Below are 26156 nucleotides of genomic sequence, written 5' to 3' on the forward strand. Positions count from 1 at the left end.
TCGCGGGCAAACGGCGGCTCCCGGGCGCGCCTGTCCGCTCCTCCACCATCCCGCAGGGGGGCCTGGGGGTCGCCGTGTCGGGGCTCCCGTGCTGTGCAGACAACGGGGGGGCGTGGGGTCCCGGCGCAGGCTTGGAGGAGACTGGCCAGCCTGCGCTGGGCTGTGCTCGGCCCGGGAGCAAGTCGGCGTTTTCCCAAAGAAAATCTGCTCGGACTTTGGTGCCTGGTGACCGTGGTTAAACCAAGGTGCCTGGAATCCCAAGTGGCAGAGGTGTGGGCCGTGGCCCGTCGGGTACCTCAGGGCTGTGACGGCCAGGCAGCCGTCCTGGGAGAGCTCGGGTCAGGGATAGGGCCAGGGTCAGAGAAAAGCACGCCGGAGACGAAGGAATGTATTTAGATTGGATGTCGGGGCCTCAGGTCCCTGCAAACCCACATCACGATGCCCTGGGTCAGGGTTAGGGTCAGTCAGGGTCAAGGGTCAGAAATAGGGTTAGGGTCAGGGTCAGAGAAGAACACGCTGGAGATGAAGGAATGTATTTAAGTCAGACGTCGGGGCCTCTCGTCCCTGCAAACCCCCATCACCCTGGGTCAAGGTTAGGGTCAGGGGCAGGGTCAAGGGTTAGAGTCAGGGTCAAGGGTCAGAGAAGAATATGCCGGAGATGAAGGAACGTATTTAAGTCGGACGCCGGGGCCTTGTATCCCTGCAAACCCCCATCACGATGCCATCGGGTTAGGGTCAGAGTAAGGGTCAAGGTCAAGGGTCAGGGAAGGACATGCCGGAGATGAAGGAACATGTTTAAGTCGGACATCGGGGCCTGGCGTCCCTGCAAACCCCATCTCGATGCCCTCGTGTGTGTCGGGAGCTGCTCGCACGAATCGTTCACTTTACAGAATTAAAATTGACACTGAAGCCAAACACGTTTACCGACTTTGTTTCCACGTCAACCACCGAGGAGCTTCTGGGAGCTTTGCGGTACCGCGCGGGAAGGATCTTTAGCGAACGCCGGAGCACGCACTTAAGGGCGGGGAGCTTTATTTTTTTTTTTTTTTTTTCTGAATTATGCTCATACTTAATGGGCGGGGAGCTTTATTTTTTTATTTTATTTTTTTTTCTGAATTATGCTCATACTTAATGGGCGGGGAGCTTTAAAAAGTCAGACGGTGCCTCTGCGTGCTTCAGGTTATTTCTGCCCCGGCGGCGAGGGCTGCAGGCAGGTCTGGGTCTGCCCGTCCTGAGCCGCTCCGTGGGCGTCAGGGCACGGGCATTTTGTCTGGGAGGGGGGTGTCCCAGAATTGCATGTTCAGGAGGGGGCGTGTCTGTCAGGTGTCTCCGTCCCTGGCCCTGCGGGAGCCAACCCGCCCCCACCCACCTCACGCCTGCCTGTTTGCTGAGTGCGCAGACTCAGCCATGTGGCACCCGGGCTCTCGGAATCCCTGCCACGACCCCTGTCCCCTGGACTCTCCCACACCCCCACCCTGTCCCCTGGACTCTCCCACCCCCCCCACCCTGTCCCCTGGACTCCCCCACACACCCCCACCCTGTACCCTGGACTCTCCCACAGCCCCCCACCCTGTCCCCTGGACTCTCCCACACACCCCCACCCTGTCCCCTGGACTCTCCCACAGCCCCCCACCCTGTCCCCTGGACTCCTCCACAGCCCCCCACCCTGTCCCCTGGACTCCCCCCCACACCCCCACCCTGTCCCCTGGACTCTCCCACATCCCCACCCTGTCCCCTGGACTCCCCACACCCCCACCCTGTCCCCTGGACTCTCCCACAGCCCCCCACCCTGTCCCCTGGACTCTCCCACAGCCCCCCACCCTGTCCCCTGGACTCTCCCACAGCCCCCCACCCTGTCCCCTGGACTCCCCACACCCCCACCCTGTCCCCTGGACTCCCCACACACCCCTACCCTGTGCCCTGGACTCCCCACACCCCCACCCTGTCCCCTGGACTCCCAGAGACCCCCCACCCTCAGCTCGGAGGTCGGGGTGACAGTGCAGATTGTTTGGTGACAGGGACGTCTGAGCCGGCATAGGCTCAGGCTCGTGGAGCTGGTCCTGCATCCTGCACCCCAGGGCTCCGTGACTGGGAGTCCCCACCGGGTAATATGACAAGTGACAACAGAGTGGTGGCCAAAACCACACACAGTGGATGGTTCCAGAGGCCAGAAGCTCAGTGTGGTCCCCCTGGGTAAACCCGAGCTGAGGCAGGCAGGTCCTCGGCCACTGAAGCGGTAAAACAGGTGCAGGTTCTGCTCAGTAACCACCAGGACAGGGACGGAGGCTCCCAGTGTGGACCCGGGACCCATCCCAACCCCCCGCACAGACAGCCGGGACCCACGGCCCCGGGGGTGGGGTGGGGGATGGGGCTGGGGCTGGAGAGTCTCTAAGACCAGTCGTAGAGATTGACGAGGAATTAGGACGTGGACATCTCTGGGGACATTATTCTGTCTGCCATGTGGGATTAGGACATTGACATCTCTGGGGATGTTATTCTGTCTACCATGTGGGATTAGGACGTGGACATCTCTGGGGACGTTATTCTGTCTACCACATGGGATTAGGACATGGACATCTCTGGGGACATTATTCTGTCTACCACATGGGATTAGGACATGGACATCTCTGGGGATGTTATTCTGTTTGCCACATAAGATTAGGACGTGGACATCTCCGGGGACATTATTCTGTCTACCGCGTGGGATTAGGATGTGGACATCTCTGGGGACGTTATTCTGTCTACCACGTGGGATCAGGACGTGGACATCTCTGGCGACGTTATTCTGTCTACCACATGGGATTAGGACATGGACAGCTCTGGGGACATTATTCTGTCTCCCACATGGGATTAGGACGTGGATATCTCTGGGGACGTTATTCTGTCTACCACGTGGGATCAGGACGTGAACATCTCTGGGGACATTATTCTGTCTACCACATGGGATCAGGACGTGGACATCTCTGGGGACATTGTTCTGTCTACCACATGGGATCAGGACGTGGACATCTCTGGGGACGTTATTCTGTCTACCACATGGGATCAGGACGTGGACATCTCTGGGGACATTGTTCTGTCTACCACATGGGATCAGGACGTGGACATCTCTGGGGACATTGTTCTGTCTACCACATGGGATCAGGACGTGGACATCTCTGGGGACGTTGTTCTGTCTACCACATGGGATCAGGACGTGGACATCTCTGGGGACGTTATTCTGTCTACCACATGGGATCAGGACGTGGACATCTCTGGGGACATTGTTCTGTCTACCACATGGGATCAGGACGTGGACATCTCTGGGGACGTTATTCTGTCTACCACATGGGATCAGGACGTGGACATCTCTGGGGACGTTATTCTGTCTACCACATGGGATCAGGACGTGGACATCTCTGGGGACGTTATTCTGTCTACCACATGGGATCAGGACGTGGACATCTCTGGGGACATTATTCTGTCTACCACATGGGATCAGGACGTGGACATCTCTGGGGACATTGTTCTGTCTACCACATGGGATCAGGACGTGGACATCTCTGGGGACGTTATTCTGTCTACCACATGGGATCAGGACGTGGACATCTCTGGGGACATTATTCTGTCTGCCACATGGGATTAGGACGTGGACATCTCTGGGGACATTATTCTGTCTACCACATGGGATCAGGACGTGGACATCTCTGGGGACGTTATTCTGTCTACCACAGGGGATCAGGACGTGGACATCTCTGGAGACGTCACTCTGCCAACCACACCTTCCCAAGCCGAGTGTCCAGGGCCAGTGGTGACGGCTCCTGGATCCCGGGAGAGCTGTGGGCGGGGCAGGTGCTGGGGCAGCCGTGTGACCAACAGACCCCACGTGTCAGGGACGCTTGTCACCCTGCCACCCTGCCGTGGGAGGAGCCCACGCACCCCACTGGCACGCCCCGGAGAGGCACAGAGATTTTTTCTCCTATCCCTGGATGCTGACACTCTGGGACAACTCAAATGACGCTGGTCAGTCGTGGGCACACGTCTGAGGGAAAAGATCAGCTAGAAATCCGTCCCCTGTACCCAAAAGGAAGGGGACTTCGGCGTTCCCTGCAGCCACCCTGCCGTGGTCCGGCCCTCCCCCGTGGGAGAGGGACAGGACGTCCCTGACGCCCCAGGGACCCTGGACGCTGTGCCGGGCGGACGTCCCTCTCGGCCTGGGGACCCGTGTCTGCAGAGGGGGCTGTGGCCGCCCCTGGGGGGTTTGCACCCACACGTCACCTCCCGAGCATCCGAAAGGTGGGAGCGGCTTTATTTTCCCTGTTGACGATGACAACGGCTGACACGCGCAGGGGCGTGTGCCCGGCTGCCTCGGGGCGAGGCTGTCAATGCGTGTGTCGGCGGGTGGCGTGTGAGGCCACCACTGCCGCCCTCTGTCTGCCCTGCCGTCTGTCTGTCTGGCGCTTCCTCACGCAGGAGGGCTCACCGCCCCGCCACGGAAACCGCCCGTCCCGCCACGGAAACCGCCGGGGGGCCGAGCCGTGCCCAGCACCCTGAGGTGGCCGGACCCGTCCGGGGTGGCCGTGCGGCTGCCCACTCGGCGGCCGCTGCCATGGAAACGCCGAGGAGCGAGACAGAAGAGGCGGCCGCGCGAGTGACACTGCAAAGATGCGGCTCCGGCGGCCCGGCGGCCCGGCGTCCGTCCTTTCATCCTGGGAAGAGCTTCCGGAACTTGCCGTAGGCGGCGTTGCTGATGAGGACCTTGACGTCGGCCGCCCCGTCCTCGGGGACGACGTCCACTGCTTGTACCGCGGCCTCCCGGTGCAGCCAGCTGTGGCGGCACACGGCCGGGACCGGAAGACGTGGTCAGCCGCGCGCAGGCTTGGCCCCGAGGCAGCGGGACCGTCCCAACCCCCGCCCGCCCCGGCCCCCTGCTCCGGGCTCTGGCTTCCCTGGTGGGGTGCGGGGTCGGGGTCGGGGTCAGGGTCAGGGTCAGGGTTAGCGGGTGGAGGATCGGGGTCAGGGTTAGCAGGTGCAGAATTGGGGTTAGGGTTAGCGGGTGCAGGGTCAGGGCCAGCGGGTTCAGAGTCAGGGTTAGTGGGTTAGGGTTAGGGTCAGGAGGTGCAGGGTCAGGGTCATCGGGGTCAGGGCCAGCGGGTTCAGAGTCAGGGTTAGTGGGTTAGGTTTAGGGTCAGGAGGTGCAGGGTCAGGGTCATCAAGGTCAGGGTCAGCGGGCGCAGGGTCAGGGTTAGGGGTGCTGGGTCATGGTTAGCCGGGTCAGGGACAGAGGGTGCTGGGTCAGTGTTGGGGTGCACTGTCAGGGTCAGGGGTGCCATGTCAAGTTAGGGGTGCAGGGTCAGTGTTGGGGTGCACTGTCAGGGTTAGTGGGCAGGATCAGGGTTAGGGGTGCAGTGTCAGGGTTGGCGGTGCAGGGTCAGTGTTGGGGTGCTCTGTCAGGGTTGGGGGCAGAGTCAGGGTTAGGGGTGCCGTGTCAGGGTTAGGGGTGCAGGGTCAGTGTTGGGGTGCACTGTCAGGGTTAGTGGGCAGTGTCAGGGTTAGGGGTGCTATGTCAGGGTTGGCGGTGCAGGGTCAGTGTTGCGGTGCACTGTCAGGATTAGAGGTGCAGGGTCAGGGTTAGGGATTCATGGTCAGCAGGTGCAGGGTCAAGGTCAGCAGGCACAGGGTCAGTGTACGTGGGTCACTGTCAGGGTTAGGGGTGCAGAGTCATGGTTAAGGGTGCCGGGTTAGGGGTGCAGTGTCAGGGTTAGGGGTGCCGGGTTAGAGGTGCAGTGTCAGGGTTAGGGGTGCCGGGTTAGAGGTGCAGTGTCAGGGTTAGGGGTGCCGGGTTAGAGGTGCAGTGTCAGGGTTAGGGGTGCCGGGTTAGAGGTGCAGTGTCAGGGTTAGGGGTGCAGGGTTGGGGTCAGGGGTGCAAGGTTAGGGGTGCCGGGTCAGGGTTAGGGGTGCAGGGTCAGGGTTAAGAATGCAGGGTCATAGTCAGCGATTGCAGGGTCAGGGTAGGGGTGCAAGGTCAGGTCACAGGGTCAGGGGTGCAGGGTCAGGGTTAGGGGTGCAGGCGAGGCCCCTGGACTCTGCACTGCGGAGCAGGACACGGACTACTCGGCCCGCACAGAAACCCGCTGCTGCTCCGTGCATCCTGGGGTCCTTGGCACACTCGGCTCTCCCCAGACACCCTCCCACCAGGTGCGCCTGCTCACCTGAGCTGGTCCCCTGCCAGCCGCACGCGCAGAGTGAGCACCCGTCTCCCGGTTGCTCTCAAAACAGCGTCTTCCAGCTCAGCTTTGAGCTGCTCCAGCCCGAGGCCCAGGAGGGCAGACACGGCCACGGCACTGGGCTCAGCGGGGCTGTACCTGGGGGGACGTCCCACAGAGCCTGCTCAGCCCGGGGGGACGTCCCACGGAGCCCACTCAGCCCGAGGGGGACGTCCCACAGAGCCCGCTCGGCGGGGGCATCCCACAGACCCCGCTCAGCCCAGGGGGGGGAAGTCCCACAGAGCCCGCTCAGCCTGGGGAGGACGTCCCACAGACCCCGCTTGGCCCGCGGGGGACATCCCACAGACCCCGCTCAGCCCAGGGGGATGTCCCACAGACCCCGGGTTCAGCCCACGGGGGACGTCCCACAGACCCCGCTCAGCTAGGGGGGACGTCCCACAGACCCCGCTCGGCCCGGGGGGACGTCCCACAGACCCCGTTCAGCCCACGGGGGACGTCCCACAGACCCCGCTCAGCCTGGGGGGATGTCCCACAGACCCCGCTCAGCCTGGGGGGGACGTCCCACAGACCCCGCTCAGCCTGGGGAACCGTCCCACAGACCCCACTAGCCTGGGGGGGACGTCCCATAGACCCCACCCAGCCCGGGGGGGACATCCCACAGACCCCACTCAGCCCGGGGGGGGGGACTCCTGGGGGGGACGTCCCATAGACTCTGCTCAGCCTGGGGGGACGTCCCACAGACCCCACTAAGCCTGGGGGGATGTCCCACAGAGCCTGCTCAGCCTGGGGGGATGTCTCACAGAGAGAACGGTCCCCAAGAGTCACCCGCCTGAGGGGCTCTCAGCCTTCAGGGGCCACCTGCCCAGAGGAGTCCTGAGTCACCCACAGGGCTGAGACCACCTGCCAGAGAGAGGTCCCCGAGTCACCCGCCCATGGGGCCTGTGCCCCGGCTGTGACCCCAGTAACAGGAGAGGCCTGTCCACAGCAGCTGAGCATGGGGGTGACAACCAGAAAGGCGGGAAGACAGCTGGGACAGGCTGTGGCAGGGAACTGACCACTGTGGGTTCACCCCACCCCACCAGCACATTGTGGGTGACAATGGCCACGGGCACCAGGGTTGGGGCGGTTGGGGGAGCCCCAGACCCACCTGTTCGGGTCCGAGCATGGGGGACCCCAGAGCAGCTGCCCCCCGTGGGGGGACGTAGCCGTGGGCCCCACTCACCTGGGCACCAGGTCCACCTTGTTGTGCACCTCCACCATGGTGTCCAGCAGCACGTCCGGCAGACGCAGCCCGCGCAGAGCCGCCAGCACGCTGGCCTTCTGGCGCTCGGCCTCGGGGTGGCTGACGTCCCTCACGTGCACGATCAGGTCCTGCGGGGCGGGCCGGGCGGGCGGTCAGAGCTGCGGGGCCACCGTGCCAGCCCTGCGTCTGGGCAGGGGCTGGGACGCGCCCCCCATCCCGCCCGCCCGCCGGACTGCATTCAGGGCTCCGGCTGCCGTGTCCTTTGGTGAGAACTCGCAAAAGACATTCAGAGCATTTCACGTTTGAAAGCTTGCTTTTCCCCCAGAGGGTTTGCAGAGAAGGGCCTCCTGCAAAATCTGCAAAACACGGGAAAGCAAAGGCGCCTGGGTGGCCCTGCCGCCAGAGAGAGGTCCCACGTCCGCTGCGGGGACTCACGCCGGGGTTCGGGCTGGCTTTTGGGTTGGATGCACCCACAGTGTTTTAAATCATCTACTCTAGAAAGATTTTAGACTCTCAGAGAACTTGCCAGGACAGGGGAGAGCCGCCCCGGGCCCTCAGCCTCCTCCCTGTTGTCCCTGCAGCATGTCGAGCTCGGGTCGCCAAGGCGGCACGGCACACGCCAGTCACCAGGCTTCGCCCCGACTTTTCACCAGCTTTTCCCTGACGTCCCGTCCTCTGCCCGGAGTCCCCTGTGGCTCCTGTGTCCCCCGCCCGGCCTGCCCAGGCTCCCCGGGGAGCTGCTGCGCTCGGCCCTGCGTCCTGCCTGTGTCTGGGGACCCCGGGTCGTGTGAGTGTCTGGGACCCCGGCCCCCCAGTTGTGTGAATGTCCGGGACCCTGGCCCATGAGAGTGGGGACCCCGGCCCCAGGGTCGTGTGAGTGTCTGGGGACCCTGGCCCCTGGGTCGTGTGAGCGTCTGGGACCCCGGCCCCCGGGTCGTGTGAGTGTCTGGGGACCCTGGCCCCTGGGTCGTGTGAGCGTCAGGGACCCTGGCCCCCGGGTCGTGTTTGTGTCTGGGACCCCGGGCCCCCAGTTGTGCGAGTGTCCGGCCCCCGGGTCGTGTGAGCATCTGGGACCTCGGCCCCCGGGTCGTGTGAGTGAGTGGGGACCCCGGCCCCCGGGTCGTGTGAGCGTCTGGGACCTCGGCCCCTGGGTCGTGTGAGTGAGTGGGGACCTCGGCCCCCGGGTCGTGTGAGTGTCTGGGACCTCGGCCCCCGGGTCGTGTGAGTGAGTGGGGACCCCGGCCCCGGGTCGTGTGAGCGTCTGGGACCTCAGCCCCCGGGTCGTGTGAGTGAGTGGGGACCCCGGCCCCCGGGTTGTGTGAGTGAGTGAGGACCCCGGCCCCCGGGTCGTGTGAGTGAGTGGGGACCCCGGCCCCCGGGTTGTGTGAGTGAGTGAGGACCCCGGCCCCCGGGTCGTGTGAGTGAGTGGGGACCCCGGCCCCCGGGTTGTGTGAGTGAGTGAGGACCCCGGCCCCTGGGTTGTGTGAGCGTCTGGGACCTCAGCCCCCGGGTCGTATGAGTGAGTGGGGACCCCGGCCCCCGGGTCATGTGAGCGTCTGGGACCCCGGCCCCCAGTTGTGCGAGTGTCCGGCCCCCGGGTTGTGTGAGCGTCTGGGACCCCGGCCCCCCAGTTGTGCGAGTGTCCGGCCCCCGGGTCGTGTGAGCGTCCGGGACCCGGCCCCGCCCCGCTCACCGAGTGGGCCACGTCCTCCAGGGTGGCGGAGAAGGACTCGATGAGGCCGTGCGGCAGCTCGGACAGGAAGCCGATGGTGTCCACGTACAGCACGGCCAGCCGCGAGGGCAGCCAGCCCGCGTGGGCCGTGACGTCCAGCGTGGCGAACAGCTGGTCCCGCGGCTGCATGGCCGCGTCGCCCGTCAGCGCCTTGATCAGCGTGGTCTTGCCTAGGGCGAGGCCGGGCGTTGGCGGCCGGGAGACCCCGCGTCCCCCTTCCTGCAGGTGCACGCGGGCGCCGCCCTGGGACCCCGTCCCTGCTGGCCCGGGCCGGGGCCGCGCAGACTCGGGGACGCTCAGACCCGCGGGGGACAGACACTGGCGGCCGTCCCTGCGTCAGGGGGAGGGGCAGCACCCAGCGTGGGCGTCTCGAGCACACGGGAGGCCGGGCTGCCCACGGGGAAGGGGGGATGGTGTGCGTGCGGGTGGGGGGAGCCGTGTACTGAGGGGCCACGCCGGCAATGGCGGCACACGGCTCTGCTGCCGCGGCACAAACACCGCACAGAGTCCGGGAACACTGGACCGTCATTTCTTTCTTTTTTTGTTTTTTTGTTTTTTTTTGTTTTTGAGACAGAGTCTCACTCTGTCGCCCAGGCTAGAGTGAGTGCCGTGGCGTCAGCCTAGCTCACAGCAACCTCAGACTCCTGGGCTCGAGCGATCCTCCTGCCTCAGCCTCCTCCCGAGTAGCTGGGACTACAGGCATGCACCACCACGCCCGGCTAATTTTTTTCTATATATATATATGTTAGTTGGCCAATTAATTTCTTTTTATTTATAGTAGAGACAGGGTCTCGCTCTTGCTCAGGCTGGTCTCGAACTCCTGACCTCAAGCGATCTGCCTGCCTCGGCCTCCCAGAGTGCTGGGATGACAGGCGTGAGCCACCGCGCCCGGCCGCGACAGTCATTTCTGAGTGAAGTGAACCCCGTGGGTACACCACACTGATGATGATGGTGTGTACGTGTGCCCCAGGGACCGACCACACTGACACACAGCGTGCGTGTGGACCCTAACATCGAACGTCCCGTGCCTGGCCCAGCCTTGGGGATCTGCCTGGAAAACGGAGGCACCGTCTCAGACACACAGAACCGTGTGTGATGGAAGCTCCACAGCCGGCCTGCACAGTCCTGCCAGGCAGCGCATTCTGCATTCCCCACAAAGTACGACTTTATGTGCATATAAAGCGTGGTTTTAGGCCGGGCCCGGTGGCTCAGGCCTGTCATCCCAGCACTCTGGGAGGCCGAGGCGGGAGGATCGCTAGAGGTCAGGAGTTCGAAACCAGCCTGAGCAAGAGCGAGACCCCGTCTCTACTATAAATAGAAAGAAATTAATTGGCCAACTAATATACACACAAAAAAAAAATTAGCTGGGCATGGTGGCACATGCCTGTAGTCCCAGCTACTCGGGAGGCTGAGGCAGGAGGATTGCTTGAGCCCAGGAGATTGAGGTTGCTGTGAGCGAGGCTGATGCCACGGCACTCTAGCCTGGGCAGCAAAGTGAGACTTTGTCTCAAAAAAAAATAAAAAATAAAAAAATAAAAAAAAGGAGCCGTGGTTTTTGGCCCAGGCCTAGGTACCAGGTTTAGGGGAGGCCCCGCCCGTGGTGAACTCCAACCAAAGCTCGGGGAGCACAGGGCCCCGGTCTGCTCACCCCGACATTTCCCAAGCCTGCACGTGACAAGCGTGTGCAGGTGCCCAGGGGACACGGGGCCGGGGAGGGACGCTTGGGGTGGCGTGCGTGCCAGGCTGCGTGCCACGACGGCCCAGGGCCCCGAGACCCCGGCAGGGCCAGGGTCGCCTCCCGCGCCAGACTCCCTGGAGGCCCAGGTCTTGCTCTGAGGTCTCGTTTTACAGAACCTGAGCCGCTTGGACCCTTCTCGGGTGTCCACTGTGCCTGGACTTCACACTGCGAACGCCCCGCGCTTTGGTGTTCTGTCTGTTTCTCAGAGCTTGGGAAGCACCTCGGAAAGAGGAGGAAGTGCCCCGGCCAGCGCCAGCGCCAGCAACTCCCAGGGCGCAGGACGCCCAGCCGGGGAGCCGCGTGGCTCGGTCCCCTCCTCCCGCCTCCTTCCACCTGCTCAGAGCACAGTCCCCAGGCGTGCGTGGGCGGCGTCTCCCCGAATCGCGCCGCCCCTCCGGGACCACTCACCGCAGTTGGTGTAGCCGACCACGGACACCACCGGGAACTCCCGCCGCGCGCGCTGCCGGCGCAGGACGCGCCGCTTCCTCCGCAGCCGCTCCAGCGCCCTGCGCAGCTTGGCTTCCTTCTCCCGCAGCAGCCGCTGCTGCAGCTGCATGAACGACTCCCCTGGGGACGCGGGGAGCCCCGCGTGAGCCCCCAGGGCGGCAGGTGGAGGCGCAGCGAGTGCCCCATGTGAGCCCCCAGGGCGGCAGGTGGAGGTGCGGGGAGCCCCGCGTGAGCCCCCAGGGCGGCAGGTGGAGACGCGGGGAGCCCCGCGTGAGCCCCCAGGGCGGGAGGTGGAGACGCGGGGAGCCCCGCGTGAGCCCCCAGGGCGGGAGGTGGAGACGCGGGGAGCCCCGCGTGAGCCCCCAGGGCGGCAGGTGGAGACGCGGGGAGTACCGCGTGAGCCCCCAGGGCGGCAGGTGGAGACGCGGGGAGCCCCGCGTGAGCCCCCAGGGCGGCAGGTGGAGGCGCGGGGAGCCCCGCGTGAGCCCCCAGGGCGGCAGGTGGAGGCGCGGGGAGCCCCGCGTGAGCCCCCAGGGCGGGAGGCGGAGACGCAGCGTGTGCAATGCCGGAAGGGTCCTCCCTGCAGGAAGGCCTCGGGTTCTCCACGCCTGGGGGGGAGGGGCGAGGAGGAGGAAGGGGGGGAGCGGAGCGGTGTCCTTACGGGGCTGCAGGGCCATGTCAGTGACCTGTCCACGTCCTCACCCCAGAGCCTCATGCGGAAACAGGATCTTTCCAGATATAATTAAGCGAAGGATCTCGAGATGAGACCACTCTGAATGAACTACGGAGAGCCCTAAACCCAGCGATAGGCGTCCCCGTGGGAGACGGCAGAGGGGACGCAGACGCGGAGGACAAGCCACGTGGAGGCAGACGGAGGAGGCAGAGGCGGGAGTGAGGCTGCGGCCACAAGCCCAGGGACGCCCGGAGCCCCCGGGAGCCGGGAGAGGCGGGAAGGAGCCTCCCCTGGAGCCCGTGGAGGGAGCGCGGCCCGGAGACCCCGCGTCCCACACTCCCGGGCTCCGGGACCCGGAGGGGACACGCTCCTGTGGTTTGAAGCCCCCAGTCGCGCTGAGGTGTTAGGACAGCCGCTGGGAATCGCTACGACACCCTGGTCTGCTTGGACGTGGACTTCCTGCCCAAGCTAAGCCCACGTCTGGCCCCTGCCCTGCCGGGATCTTGCAGGGCTGGGGTCCCCTTTCCCGGAGCGGCCACCTGGGTGTGTCCCCCACCCCGAGCGCCCGGTGACGACGCCCTGGGGCCCCGCGTCACCTGAGCCCATGATGTAGCGGGAGCCCCCTCCGTGCCGGTCCAGGTGAGCGACGCTGTCTCTCAGGTTCGACCTGGTGCGGGGACAGGAGGGAGCGGCCTGCGGTGACACGCACGCCAGGCAGGGCGCCGGCGCCCACGGCGAGGGTGCGGGGGCGGTGGGGCCTCTGGGGCCTGACCCACGTGGGGGCCACGCACCGGCTGTGGGCAGGGGCTCCCCGCCTCCCCGCCGCGCGCACAGCCAGGCGCCGGAACGCGGGAAAGCGGAAAGGGGGCGCTTGGGCGGGGCCGAGGCCGGGCGCCCCGCGTACCTGAGCAGGGGCACCTCGGCCAGCGCCACCTGCAGCCGGGCCTCCCTGGTGCGGGCGTGGCAGCGGAAGATGTGCAGCACCACCGTGAAGCGGTCGAACACCTGCACGCCCCACGCCGCTTCCAGCTCCTTCTGCAAAAAACGGCAGACCCAGTGAGGGGCCCCGGGGCGCCGCGGCGCGACTCCCGCAACGCACCGACCCCGCGAGGGGCGCGCCGCACCTTGGTCGGGGCAGACATCCGCTCCACGTTCAGGAACACCGACGTGATCTCCGGGGACGCTCTGATTTTTTCTGCGGGAAAGAGAAGGTCGGGTCCGCGGCTGAGCCTCGCGCACGCGTGGGCCGCCCGGGGTGCTGGCCCGCGGACGCGCCTTCGTGGGCCGAGTTCACCCACATCCCCGGCTTCCTGGGCACGCGGTGCGGGATCGGGGGCTGCCTTTAGGTGTTCACGTCTGACACATGCACACACATGCACATGTATGTACGTGCACACACACGGGCGGGGATTAGGTGCACCTGAGGGCCAGGTGGGGAAGCAGCCCCCTACCTGGCAAGCGCGTGGGGCCTCCTCACTCCGCGCCGTGAGTGGGGCGTCAGGAACCCGAGACTGGGGGTCCCACGCAGGACCCCACCCCAAGGTGCGCTGAGAGTGGGGGTTGGGCCTCCCGGAGGGGGCGTGGCCGCCAGGGGTCTCTTAAGCTGCAGTTGCTCCGCCTTCCGCCCCGCCCACCGGGCCCTTCCCCGCCCCGCGCAGGCGCAGCCTCATAGGCTGCCCACCTTATCGGCGGGGTCTGGTGCAAGCTCACCTGCCGCCTCCCGCCAGCCCTTGCGGCTCCCCTGGGCTGCATTTTCTCGGTCGCGGAGACCGGAAGCGGCAGAGGGGAGGGCTGGGTCTGAGGGACTCACCTGTCAGGTGCTGGAAGTTGCCCTTGCCGAAGACGAGCTTGCTGCCGGGCGTCTTGGTGGACACCACCATGGTGCGCACCACGGACCAGCCGTCCAGCGTGTGGACCAGCGCCGTGGCCTCCGCCACCTGCCACTCGGCTGCGGGACACGAGGCGGCCGTGAGGACTCCGCCCTGGGTTTGGCCTCGGCCACACCCCCCGCCGCACCTGCCGCACCTGCCCCACCGCAGCGAAGAGGGCACTGGACCCAGCCGTGCACCTGGGGACCCAGCGCTTGTCCCCAACACCAGGGCGCTCCTCCCGCGAGGTCCCCAGGTGCACGGCTGTGGGGGCGGGAGGAAGTCGCAGCCCAGGTAGGACCCTGCGCAGGTGGGTCAGCGCTCAGGGCTGGCGCGGAAGGAGCCGGGGACGCGCTAGTGAGGAACCCTGGGGTGTCACGACGGGCTCCACACCTCTGTCCTCCAGGAGGCCCCTACCCGCCCAGGTGCGTGCGCAGAACGCGACAGGAGGACCTGCCGGAAGGTTCTGGAAGGGCCGGGGAAGGCAGCCCCCACGTGGGCAGGAAGGGCGAACAGAGCTCAGCAAGGGCTGAAGCCGGGGTCACTGGGGGGTCCCCAAGCGGGTCAGGGCTGCCGGTGGGGGTCTGGGAGCTGGTGGCCAGGGCGGTGACACCTGGGGGTGGGAGGTGGTGGGGTCAGGGCCTGAACAGGACACGCCGGCTCCCACGCACCCTGCACACGGCGCTTCTGGGGTGAACGACGGGGCAGAGGAGGAGGAGGGGGGCAGAGGAAAGGGCCCGAGACGCCAGGCGGGCTCTGAAGTTAAGCAACCGTGTGGCAGCGTCCCAGGTCTGGGCAAGGGTGTCGGGCCGCAGGGCGCAGGGCATGGTGTCCAGGCGGTGGCACCAGGCTGGCTGTCGGGTCCCCAGGACAGCCTGTGCGTCCCCTTGTGTGTGTGCCCTCAGCCTGCCTTCCTCCCGCCGCCGCCTGTGGGGGTGAACGGTGTCCCCCAAATGCGTGTGCACAGGGCTTTATGTGGAAGAGGGTCTTTGCAGGTATAATCAGAGAAGGATCTGCAGATGGGGCCATCCTGGGTCAGGGAGGGCCTAAACCCAGTGACAAGTGTCCTCCTGAGAGGCAGCAGGCCGGGCGCGGTGGCTCACGCCTGTCATCCCAGCACTCTGGGAGGCTGAGGCGGGAGGATCGCTCGAGGTCAGGAGTTCGAAACCAGCCTGAGCAAGAGCGAGACCCCGTCTCTACTATAAATAGAAAGAAATTAATTGGCCAACTAGAAATATATGTAGAAAAAATTAGCCGGGCTCGGTGGTGTGTGCCTTTAGTCCCAGCTACTTGGGAGGCTGAGGCAGGAGGATCGCTTGAGCCCAGGAGTTGGAGGTTGCTGTGAGCAAGGCTGACGCCACGGCACTCACTCTAGCCTGGGCGACAGAGCGAGACTCTGTCTCGAGAGAGAGAGAGAGAGAGACGGCAGAGGAAACACAGACTCGGAGGAGAAGCCAGGTGGAGGCAGACGGGGGAGGCAGAGGCGGGAGTGAGGCTGCGGCCACAAGCCCAGGGACGCCCGGAGCCCCCGGGAGCCGGGAGAGGCGGGAAGGAGCCTCCCCTGGACCCGTGGAGGGAGCGCGGCCCCGAGACTCCCACGTCCCACACCCCCGGGATCCGGGGCTGGGAGGGGACAGGCTCCTGTGGCACAGGGTCACGGCCCCCAGGAGACTCACACACGGCCCAGGACTGCCTGGTCCTGCAGGCCCACCTCCCAGCACTCTCCTCTGCCCTGCTGTGCCCTATTTTCTCATCTTAAGTCCTCTTGTCTCACGACAACAGCCAACGCCCCCCGGGGACGGCCCCCGAGCCTGCACCGTGTGCACAGCGCCCGCTGCAGTGCCCCTGTGGTCTGTGTGTGCACTGGGTCCTCCCTCAGACCACGGCTGGCTGGTGCTGCCCCCGGGCCAGCCCTGCTCCTCCCAGCAACCTGCAGGGCTCCAGGCCACGGGCAGGGGAGGACACCGGGGACAAGGCCGGTGAGTGGGTGCCCCGGGCGGGTGAGGTCGGTCCTCTCTCCCGTGGGGGGGACACAAAAGTTCTCAGGCTTGACTCCTGGTGGGCCCCCCGTTTTCCTGACACATCAAGCCCAGCCCATCTGCAACCCCTGCGGGTGCTGTCTGCACCCCTCCTCCCCGGGTCAAAGGCCCTGGATCAACCGTGAGGTCCTGGGCAGCTTCCGGGACCCCCGGCTCCCAGACACAGCCGTCTGGCTGGGGGTTCCGGTCACAAGACCACGCTGGACCCCCACAATTGCACCCCCGGGGTGTCCTGCTGGGGAACTGCAGGTATGCGTGCACGGGAATGCCTGTTCACGCGTGTGCACGACAGCCAAGAGGCAGAAACAACCAAGCGTCTGTCAGTCCAGGCCTGAACGGGTAAACGACGTGGTCCGCCCACAACGTGCGTGGAACGTTAGGAAAAAAGAACGAGGCTGACGCAGGCGCTACGACACGGATGGACCTTGAAGACGTGATGCCCAGAGCGAGAAGCCAGGCGGCCGGGGACAACACGTGAGTCCGGTTCTAGGAAACGGGGGGCGCAGGCAGACCACAGAGACAGAAAGTGGGTCAGAGGGTTGCCAGGGGCTGGGGAGTGACTGCCGGTGGGGGCGGGGCTCCCTTTTGGGGTGATGGGAATGTTCTGGAAGAAGACAAGAGGTGGGGTTGCACAACGTTGAGAATGTGCTAGACGCCCCTGAATCGTGCCCTTTCCGACGGACGGTTGTATGCTCTGCAAATCCTGCGTCAACAAAGGTCTCACCAAAAAGAGAAAAGAAGAGAGGTGTAGACACCACCACCACTCGGGGTCACTCATCTGCTCAAATCCCAGGGACTCGGGGTGAACAACAAGTCCCCATGTGACCATGAGACCCTGTGTGGCTTGGCCCTACCCCCGGCTGTGCCGGCCGGCCCTTTAGGGGTCCTGCGGTCCCCAGGACTTGTCCCTGGAGCCCCCCCCCAGGTCTGCACAGCGCCCCAGACATCTGTGTCCCTCCCGCCGAGGGCCTCTCTTCCCCAGGGGACCCTGGTCTCCGTGGGGGCCACCCCTGACATCCTGACCCCCGCTGCCCTGCAGGTGGGCCGGTTTCTGCGGGCGTGTCCGCTGCACCCCTCGGCCCCCAAGGGTGCGGGCGCAGCGTGGGGGGCCGAGTGCAGCTGAACGCAGGGACAATGACAGGATGGACGTCCCCGTCAGACAACTGTGCATCAGATGCCAGGAGTCTGGCTTTTACACTAACAAGCGTGATGAACGTTTCCGGGTACTTGTCTTTACATGTCTAGGGTCAAAGTTCCACACGCCAGGAGCCTGTGGCTTTTACACTAACAGGCGTGATGAACCTTTCTGTGTACTTGTCTTTACATGTCTAGGGTGCAAAGTTCCACACGCCAGGAGCCTGTGGCTTTTACACTGACAGGCGTGATGAACCTTTCTGTGTACTTGTCTTTACATGTCTAGGGTCAAAGTTCCACACGCCAGGAGCCTGTGGCTTTTACACTAACAGGCGTGATGAACCTTTCTGTGTACTTGTCTTTACATGTCTAGGGTCAAAGTTCCACACGCCAGGAGCCTGTGGCTTTTACACTAACAGGCGTGATGAACCTTTCTGTGTACTTGTCTTTACATGTCTAGGGTCAAAGTTCCACACGCCAGGAGCCTGTGGCTTTTACACTAACAGGCGTGATGAACCTTTCTGTGTACTTGTCTTTACATGTCTAGGGTCCAAAGCTCCACACGCCAGGAGCCTGTGGCTTTTACACTAACAAGCGTGATGAACGTTTGTGTTTACACGTCTAGGGTCGAAGTTCCCCAAGTGGAGTGCTGGTGGATGAGGGAAAGGGCCCCTGACACCTGCCCTCTGGACAGCGGGGGAGGGTGGGTGCTGGTCGTGTTCAGTCCTGTCTTCACAGACGGGGAGAAGGGACGGCAGGCCCCCGGGGGAGGGTGGGCAGTGTGGAGCGGCAGGGGGTGGGCTGGAGGACGGCAGGACCTGCAGGGTGACCGTGATGACCAGGAGGTAGCAGGACAGTGACAACCAGAGGGTGACAGTGATGACCAGGGGGTGACAGTGATGACCAGGGGGTGACAGTGATGACCAGGGGGTGACAGTGATGATCAGAGGGTAGTAGGACCTGCATGGTGACAGTGGTGACCAGGGGGTGGCAGTGATGATCGGGGGGACAGCAGCACCTGCAGGGTAACTGTGGTGACCAGGAGGTAGCAGGACAGTGACAACCAGAGGGTGACAGTGATGACCAGGGGCAGACAGTGATGACCAGGAGGTGAGAGTGATGATTGGGGGGGTAGTAGGACCTGCAGGGTGACAGTGATGACCAGGGGGACAGCAGCACCTGCAGGGTGACAGTGGTGACCAGAAGGTAGCAGGACAGTGACAACCAGAGGGTGACAGTGATGACCAGGGGGAGACAGTGATGATCGGGGGGGGGGGAGGGGGGGGACAGCAGCACCTGCAGGGTGACAGTGGTGACCAGGAGGTAGCAGGGCAATGACAACCAGGGGGTGACAATGGTGACCAGGAGGTAGCAGGGCAGTGACAACCAGGGGGTGACAGTGGTGACCAGGAGGTAGCAAGGCAGTGACAACCAGGGGGTGACAGTGATGACCGGGGGTTGACAGTGATGATCAGGGGGGTAGTAGGACCTGCAGGGGGACAGTGATGACCAGGGGGTGACAGTGATGATCGGGGGGCAGCAGCACCTGCAGGGGGACAGTGGTGACCAGGAGGTAGCAGGGCAGTGACAACCAGGGGGTGACAGTGGTGACCAGGAGGTAGCAGGGCAATGACAACCAGAGGGTGACAGTGATGACCAGAGGGTGACAGTGATGATGGGGGGGCAGCAGCACCTGCAGGGGGACAGTGGTGACCAGGAGGTAGCAAGGCAGTGACAACCAGGGGGTGACAGTGATGACCAGAGGGTGACAGTGATGATCAGGGGGGTAGTAGGACCTGCAGGGGGACAGTGATGACCAGGGGGTGACAGTGATGATCAGGGGGGTAGTAGGACCTGCAGGGGGACAGTGATGACCAGGGGGTGACAGTGATGATCAGGGGGGTAGTAGGACCTGCAGGGGGACAGTGATGACCAGGGGGTGACAGTGATGATCAGGGGGGTAGTAGGACCTGCAGGGGGACAGTGATGACCAGGGGGTGACAGTGATGACCGGGGGGAGACAGTGATGACCGGGGGGAGACAGTGATGACCGGGGGTTGACAGTGATGATCAGGGGGGTAGTAGGACCTGCAGGGTGACAGTGATGACCAGGGGGTGACAGTGATGACCGGGGGGAGACAGTGATGACCGGGGGTTGACAGTGATGATCAGGGGGGTAGTAGGACCTGCAGGGTGACAGTGATGACCGGGGGGAGACAGTGATGACGGGGGGGGGGGCAGCAGCACCTGCAGGGGGACAGTGGTGACCAGGAGGTAGCAAGGCAGTGACAACCAGGGGGTGACAGTGATGACCGGGGGTTGACAGTGATGATCAGGGGGGTAGTAGGACCTGCAGGGGGACAGTGATGACCAGGGGGTGACAGTGATGATCGGGGGGCAGCAGCACCTGCAGGGGGACAGTGGTGACCAGGAGGTAGCAGGGCAGTGACCACCAGGGGGTGACAGTGGTGACCAGGAGGTAGCAGGGCAGTGACAACCAGGGGGTGAGAGTGACAGCCAGGCGCAGAAAGTCATGACCAGGGGACAGGAGGACCTGCAGGGTGACAGTGACGAGCAGGGGTGACAGGAGGAGTTTCCGGAAGCTGCAGCGGGTGGGGGCTGCGCGCGGGCCCTCAAGGGCAGGCTGGGCAGGCACTGCGCCGTCCCACAGGGCTGACACGCGGACATACCCATCCTCGGCCCCAGCAGCTCCGCAAGGCCCCGCCCACGTGTCCACCCAGTGAGCTCCTCCCACCGGTCAGACCCGCCCATAGGCTCCACCCCAGAGTGCCCGCCCCCCGCACCTACATCCAATGACTTCCTCCCTCCAGAGTCAGGCCTCTGCTTCTCCACCCAATGAGCTCCTCCCACCGTTAAGTCCCGCCCACAGGCCCGGCCCAGAGTTCCTCCCCCCAGAGTGCCCGCCCCAGCATCTCCACCCAATGAGTTCCTCCCTCCAGAGTCAGGCCTCTGCTTCTCCACCCAATGAGCTCCTCCCACCGTTAAGTCCCGCCCACAGGCCCCGCCCAGGGTTCCTCCCCCCAGAGTGCCCGCCCCCGCATCTCCACCCAATGAGCGCCTCCCACCATTAAGCCCCGCCCCGAGTTCGTCCCTCAAAGTCCCCGCCCCGCACCTTCATCCAACGAGCTCCTCCCCCAGAGCCACGCCCCCGGCACTATCCAATGAGTTTCTCCCTTCGGAGTCCCGCCCCCGGACGCCCCGCCCCCGGCAGGCCAGACCGGTCACCTTTAGTCATCTGCGGCTTGCCCGGGCCCCACTTGACCTCGGGGTGAACCAAGCACACGCGCTGGGTCCCCGCGGGCAGCAGCAGGTCCCTCCTCAGTAGCTCCTCCTCTTCCTCCTCCTCCTCCTCGTCCTCCTCATCCGCTTCTCCTGGCTCCTCCTCGTCCTCTTCCGCTCGGCTTCCGCGGCCGTCCGCCCGTGGGCCCCGCCGTCCGCTCCCCGGCCCCTCCGCGCCTCCGGGTCCCCAGCGCCCGACGGCGGCGAGCGCGCGCGCGGGGCATGGCGGCGGCGGCCCGGCCCTCAGAGCGGGGCGGCCGCGGCCTCCGCGAGGGAGCCGGAACACCGGGCGGACGGCGGCCCGCAGGGCCCACATGCCGCATCCGCCCCGAACGCGATGGGGGGGGGGCTTCGGCGCAGCGCGGCCGGGGGCGGGCTCCCCATGGGTCATGTTGTGTCACGTGTTCGGGGTCTCTACGTCCCCATTGGCCAAAACGCGTCACGTGCTTGTGATCCGCACGCTCCCATTGGCCAAGTTGCGTCGCGTGCTTGTGATGCGCATGCACGTCAGGGGCGGGGAGATAGAACCGGTAGCTCTAGCGGGGACCGCGTCGCTGGGACTACGTCATCAGAACGCGCCTGGCTCAGGAGGGAGGTGCGGGGCCGGCTAGACCGGCGCCATGAAGAGCAGCGAGGGGTTCCTAATGTCGCCCGCCTCCTTCCTCCCCGTGCGGAGTCCCGGTCGGCCGTGGGGTCCCCGAGAATGCCTTGGGGACTCGAGCGCGGTGTCGGGGCTCCCAAGCCCCGCCCGGGCCCCCGGAGGGGCAGGTGGGGTCCCCAGCGGGGCTCGCAGGTCCCGCGGGAACCCCGATTTGGGCTGGGAGAGCTCGCGCGCCCCGAACTCCCGTCCGGACCCCTGCGGACCCGGGGTCCCCTGCCCAGGGCTGCGTGAGGCCCGTGGCCCTGCCGGGCCCTGGGGACAGCGGGGTGAGATGCGGGACGGGCGCCTGCTCTCCTTGTCCCGCCTGCTTGCTCGGAAGCGTCAACGGAAAAAAGCCAAATCTGTGAAATTATTTCATTTTTTGAGTCTCGCTCTGTCGCCCGGGCTGGAGTGGGTGCCGTGGGGTCAGCCTCGCTCACAGCAGCCTCAGACTCCTGGGCTCCAGCGATCCTCCCGCCTCAGCCTCCACCAGAGTAGCTGGGACCACAGGCATGCGCCACCACCACGCCCGGCTGATTTTTTTTCTATATATTTTTAGTTGCCCAATTAATTTCTTTCTATTTATAGTAGAGACGAGGGTCTCGCTCTTGCTCAGGCTGGTCTCGAACTCCTGACCTCGAGCGAGCCTCCCGCCTCGGCCTCCCAGCGTGCCGGGATGACAGGCGTGAGCCGCCACCGCGCCCGGCCTGTGAAATAATTTTAAAGAGGTTTATTCTGAGCCAAATTCGAGGACCCCTGCCCAAGAGGCCTTGGGGAAGTGGGCTCCCCGTGGCCGGGTCACAGTTTGGTTTTTATGCATTTCAGGGAGAGACGGGGGTCACAGGGAAAGCCATCAGGCAATACGTGGGAGGTGGACGTTGGTTTGGCCCGAAAAGGTGGGACATCTCGAAGTTGGGGGGCTTACAGGTTACAAGTGGGTTTAAAGATTCTTTGGACTGTAATTGGTTAAAGACATGAAGCTTTGTCTGAAGTCTTGGGATGTTTCAACACAGATTTGTTGTGTAAACCGAGGACCTGCAGGTGTGTCTTGCACACCCTTAGGCTTGTTAATGGGTAATAAAGGAAGTCCCCCAAAACGGAGGGGGGCATGATGAGGCCTGTCTGACCTCCCTCCTCCTGGCAGGCAGTTTAGCTTTAGGATATTCCTTTGGCCCCGAGGAGGTCCGTTCAGTCAGCTGGTGGGAGGGTAAGCCTTAATTTTTAATTTTATATTTTATTTATTTATTTATTTATTTTGAGACAGAGTCTCGCTCTGTCGCCCGGGCTAGAGTGAGCGCCGTGGCGTCAGCCTCGCTCACAGCAACCTCAGACTCCTGGGCTCAAGCGATCCTCCTGCCTCAGCCTCCACTAGAGTAGCTGGGACTACAGGCATGCACCACCATGCCCGGCTGATTTTTTTTCTATATATTTTTAGTTGGGCAATTAATTTCTTTCTATTTATAGTAGAGAGGGGGTCTCACTCTTGCTCAGGCTGGTCTCGAACTCCTGACCTTGAGCGATCCTCCCGCCTCGGCCTCCCGGAGTGCTGGGATTACAGTTGTGAGCCATCGTGCCCGGCCAAGATTTTATTTTAGTTCACAAAAGGAATTTTATTTCCTCCCTGCCAAAAAACCCTCTGTAAAACCCAAGGCTTTCTCCTTTTCTCTTGGTGGATGCCTTTTTCATCCTCCAGCCACCTGCACCCAGAGGTTGAAAAGGAACAGCATGTGCTCTGGGCAGGTGAGCACAGGGTCCTGGCATCCCAGCCGCCACTAGGGCTCTTCTTTTGTTTTCCAGGAAAGGGGTTTAGGTTGAAATCTTCCTTCTGAAGTGTCCAGAAAGCTGTGGCCTTTGTGATATTTCAAGAGTTGGGGTCAGGACGGGCGCGGTGGCTCACGCCTGTCATCCCGGCACTCTGGGAGGCCGAGGCGGGCGGATCGCTCCAGGTCAGGAGTTCGAGACCAGCCTGAGCAAGAGCGAGACCCCGTCTCTACTATTAATAGAAGGAAATTAATTGGCCAACTAATATATATATATATATATATATATATATATATATATATATATATATAGAAAAAAATCAGCCGGGCATGGTGGCACATGCCTGTAGTCCCAGCTACTCGGGAGGCTGAGGCAGGAGGATCGCTTGAGCCCAGGAGTCGGAGGCTGCTGTGAGCGAGGCTGACGCCACGGCACTCACTCTAGCCTGGGCAACAGAGCAAGACTCTGTCTCAAAAAAAAAAGTCGGTGTCAAACCCATTGAAGCATCACATCATTCCAGGTGCCAGTTCCCACCTGCAGCTGACACCCCCCTTCAGTAACGGGGTGCAAGGAGCGAACTGTGATGAGGGCCGAGCTAAAAATAATGGCAATAACTGGTGGAAGGGGCGAGGGGGCTCTCTGGGGCCCCTCTTATTTATTATAAGGACCCCGGTCCTATCCGTGAGGCTCCACCCTTGGGACCTGGTCACCTCCCAAACGCCCACCTGCCAACACCACCACCTTGGGGGTGAGGGCTTCATCGTGGGCACTTGCGTGTGTGTGTGTGTGTGTGGGATACAGACATCTGGGTCGTCGTGGCGTGACGGCTTTCACAGCACACGCGTGACGGGGACGGCTAGCGTGTCCTGAGCGGCCCCAGTCCCCGGGTCTACGTGTTCCCTGGCCGTGTTGCTGCCCTTACTTAACACGTTTCTGTCCGGAACCGGAGGTCCGGCCTCAGCACCCCCCGCCCGCTCAGCGCTGCTGCCTGGTCCCCTGCGGGTCCCACCTGCCACCTGGCGGTCCACAGTGCACCCCTCTCCCCCCCACGGCCCGGCCTCCTCTCCCCCCACCCCCCTGCAGGTGGGACTGACACCCACACACCCCAGCGGTGGGCGGGCAGCGTCTCCTCCTCTTCCTCCCTCCTCCTCCTCCTGGGATGTGAGTCGCCCTTTTCCCCAAACAAAAAGTGACGGTTGGGCCGGGGGCGGTGGCTCACGCCTGTCATCCCAGCACTGTGGGAGGGAGGCCGAGGCGGGAGGATCGCTCGAGGTCAGGAGTTCGAAACCAGCCTGAGCAGGAGCGAGACCCCGTCTCTACTATAAATAGAAATTAATTGGCCAACTGATATATATATATATATATACACACAAAAAATTATCCGGGCGTGGTGGTGCATGCCTGTAGTCCCAGCTACTCGGGAGGAGGCTGAGGCAGGAGGATGGCTTGAGCCCAGGAGTCTGAGGTTGCTGTGAGCGAGGCTGACACCACGGCACTCACTCTAGCCTGGGCAACAGAGCGAGACTCTGTCTCAAACAAAAAAAAAAAAAAGAAAAAAGTGACTGTGGGGCCGGCCCTTGAGTCTGCTTTCCCACCTTTGGGGGGCTGGGCCCTGGGGGAGACTGTTTTGAATGGAGAAAGTGGACCTGGCCGGACTGGACCTGGCAGGGGCGGCCTGGTCCGATGTGGAGGGGGTCCCCAGGGCTGGGCAGGTGTGTGGGGGGTCCCCAGGCCCCCAGGGCTGCAGGGGAAGGGCCTGGCCCTCTGCCAGTCGCTCACCCCTCCCCGTGGGTCAGCCCCGGGTGGAGCCGCCATGGCCGCACACGGGGTGACTCCAGGCTCTGCTGGGTCTCGGGGGCACCCAGGTGGCGGCGACAGAGCCCTCGGCTGCGGCTCAGCAAGTAAACTGAGGAAGGGCCTGCACAGCGCCGGCCCTGGGCCACCTGCACCCCAGACCCCAGAGCTCAGGAACCCTCCGAACCTGGGATTCAGGGACCTCCCCCCAACCTGGGATTCTGGGATCCCCTGAACCTGGGATTCAGGGACCCCCCCCCGAACCTGGGATTCTGGGATCCCCTGAACCTGGGATTCAGGGACCTCCCCCCAACCTGGGATTCTGGGATCCTCTGAACCTGGGATTCAGGGACCCCCCCCCGAACCTGGGATTCAGGGACCCCCCCCCCGGGACCTGGGATTCAGGGACCCCCGGGACCTGGGATTCAGGGACCCCCCCCAAACCTGGGATTCAGGGACCCCCCCCGAACCTGGGATTAAGTGACACCCCACCCTGAACCTGGGATTCAGGGACCCCCCCTGGATCTGGGATTCAGGGACCCCCCCTGGATCTGGGATTCAGGGACCCCCCCCCCTTGACCCTGGGATTCTGCTCCCCCCCGCCCCCCCGCCACAGACCCCAGGACTTGTTGGAGCCCCCAGGCACGATGCCAGTGGACGCCTGGGCCCGGCCGGCAAACCCCTGGAGCTCCACGCAGCCCGCCCCACCCTTCCCCTCCTGGCCTGACGCCCCACGCCGGGCTCAGACTGCCCAGGGCACTGGGTGGGGCGTCTGCACCCACAGGGGGTGCTGGGTGAGGAGGACGCCGTGACCCCGTCACTGCTCCACGCCCCAGGGCGGCCACACCCCCTGCCTCAGTTTCCTGCTCCTGTCCCCGAGTCCCCCTGCGAGATCCCGGGTGTTGGACTTTGGGGGTGTCTGGGGGCGGTGGCCCTGCTGGGAGCCTTGGGCTGGGGGCCGAGGGGCTCTGTGACTCTCGGAGGGGCTGCGCTCTCACCCCACAATCTGCACCGTGAACCCCAAGACCGTGGGCGCCGCCCGCGCCTGCCTTCCCCGCGGGGCAGGGCCCGAGAGCCGGGCTGAGTCCCGCCGTGGCCAGGGCGGCCGTGGGCGCGGGCGAGGGCTGAGGCCGCCGCACCGTGGGCAGGACGCAGGCACGGGCAGGTCCCCAGGGGCCGTGCGGAGGGGGACCCGGGTGAGACTGCAGCCGGCGCCCAGCGGCCTGGGCCGTGCCCCCGGGGGCCACCCCGGCCGTGCCCAGGGTCACAGGGGCCCCTGTCCCTGGATCTGAGCAGGGCCCGGGCGTGGCGGGGCGTGTCGAGCTACAACCCAGCCCGAGCCGTGCACTCAGCAGGTGCACCTGCTGGGCCCAGGGCTGGGACAGAAGGTGGCGGTGCCGTGGCGTGCACATCCTGGCAGGTCTGCCGTGGGCGCGGGCGACGTCCGAGCGGCTTGTAGCCGGCCGGTCCAGCCCCAGAGGGCAGGGTGCAGGTGCCAGGTGGGGCTCGGGTCACCCAGGGGGGCGTCGTCCCCTCAGCCACGGGGTGCTGCCCCCAGGGCTGCCGCAGGCGGGACTCCTGTGT

At 64.4% G+C, this 26156-nt stretch overlaps 1 protein-coding gene across 1 annotated transcript; it reads right to left on the reverse strand.

Moving 5' to 3' along the window:
• Nucleotides 1-4262: 4262 nt before the first annotated feature.
• GTPBP6 (GTP binding protein 6) lies at nucleotides 4263-20720 on the reverse strand. Its single transcript, XM_075999336.1, has 10 exons — nucleotides 20324-20720; nucleotides 13847-13984; nucleotides 13161-13231; nucleotides 12941-13071; nucleotides 12633-12703; nucleotides 11325-11483; nucleotides 9140-9348; nucleotides 7426-7574; nucleotides 6189-6341; nucleotides 4263-4804 (listed from the first exon to the last, which is right to left on the reverse strand). The coding sequence occupies exons 1-10, from the start codon at nucleotides 20691-20693 to the stop codon at nucleotides 4681-4683; spliced, it is 1575 nt and encodes a 524-aa protein (XP_075855451.1). The 5' UTR covers nucleotides 20694-20720; the 3' UTR covers nucleotides 4263-4680.
• Between the last annotated feature and the right edge of the window lie 5436 nt (nucleotides 20721-26156).

This window comes from Microcebus murinus, chromosome X, assembly GCF_040939455.1.
Source record: "Microcebus murinus isolate Inina chromosome X, M.murinus_Inina_mat1.0, whole genome shotgun sequence".
In the NCBI taxonomy this organism is placed as follows: domain Eukaryota; kingdom Metazoa; phylum Chordata; class Mammalia; order Primates; family Cheirogaleidae; genus Microcebus; species Microcebus murinus.

What these genes read in the sequence shown, in the direction of transcription:
- GTPBP6 (XM_075999336.1), bottom strand. Translation starts at nt 20,693, where the DNA reads ATGTGGGCCCTGCGGGCCGCCGTCCGCCCGGTGTTCCGGCTCCCTCGC. An exon ending in CAAGCCGCAGATGACTAAAG is followed by an intron (nt 13,985 to 20,323) that starts GTGACCGGTCTG and finishes CGTGTCCCGCAG; the next exon opens with CCGAGTGGCAGGTGGCGGAG. An exon ending in AAGGTGGACCTGGTGCCCAG is followed by an intron (nt 6,342 to 7,425) that starts GTGAGTGGGGCC and finishes ACGTCCCCCCAG; the next exon opens with GTACAGCCCCGCTGAGCCCA.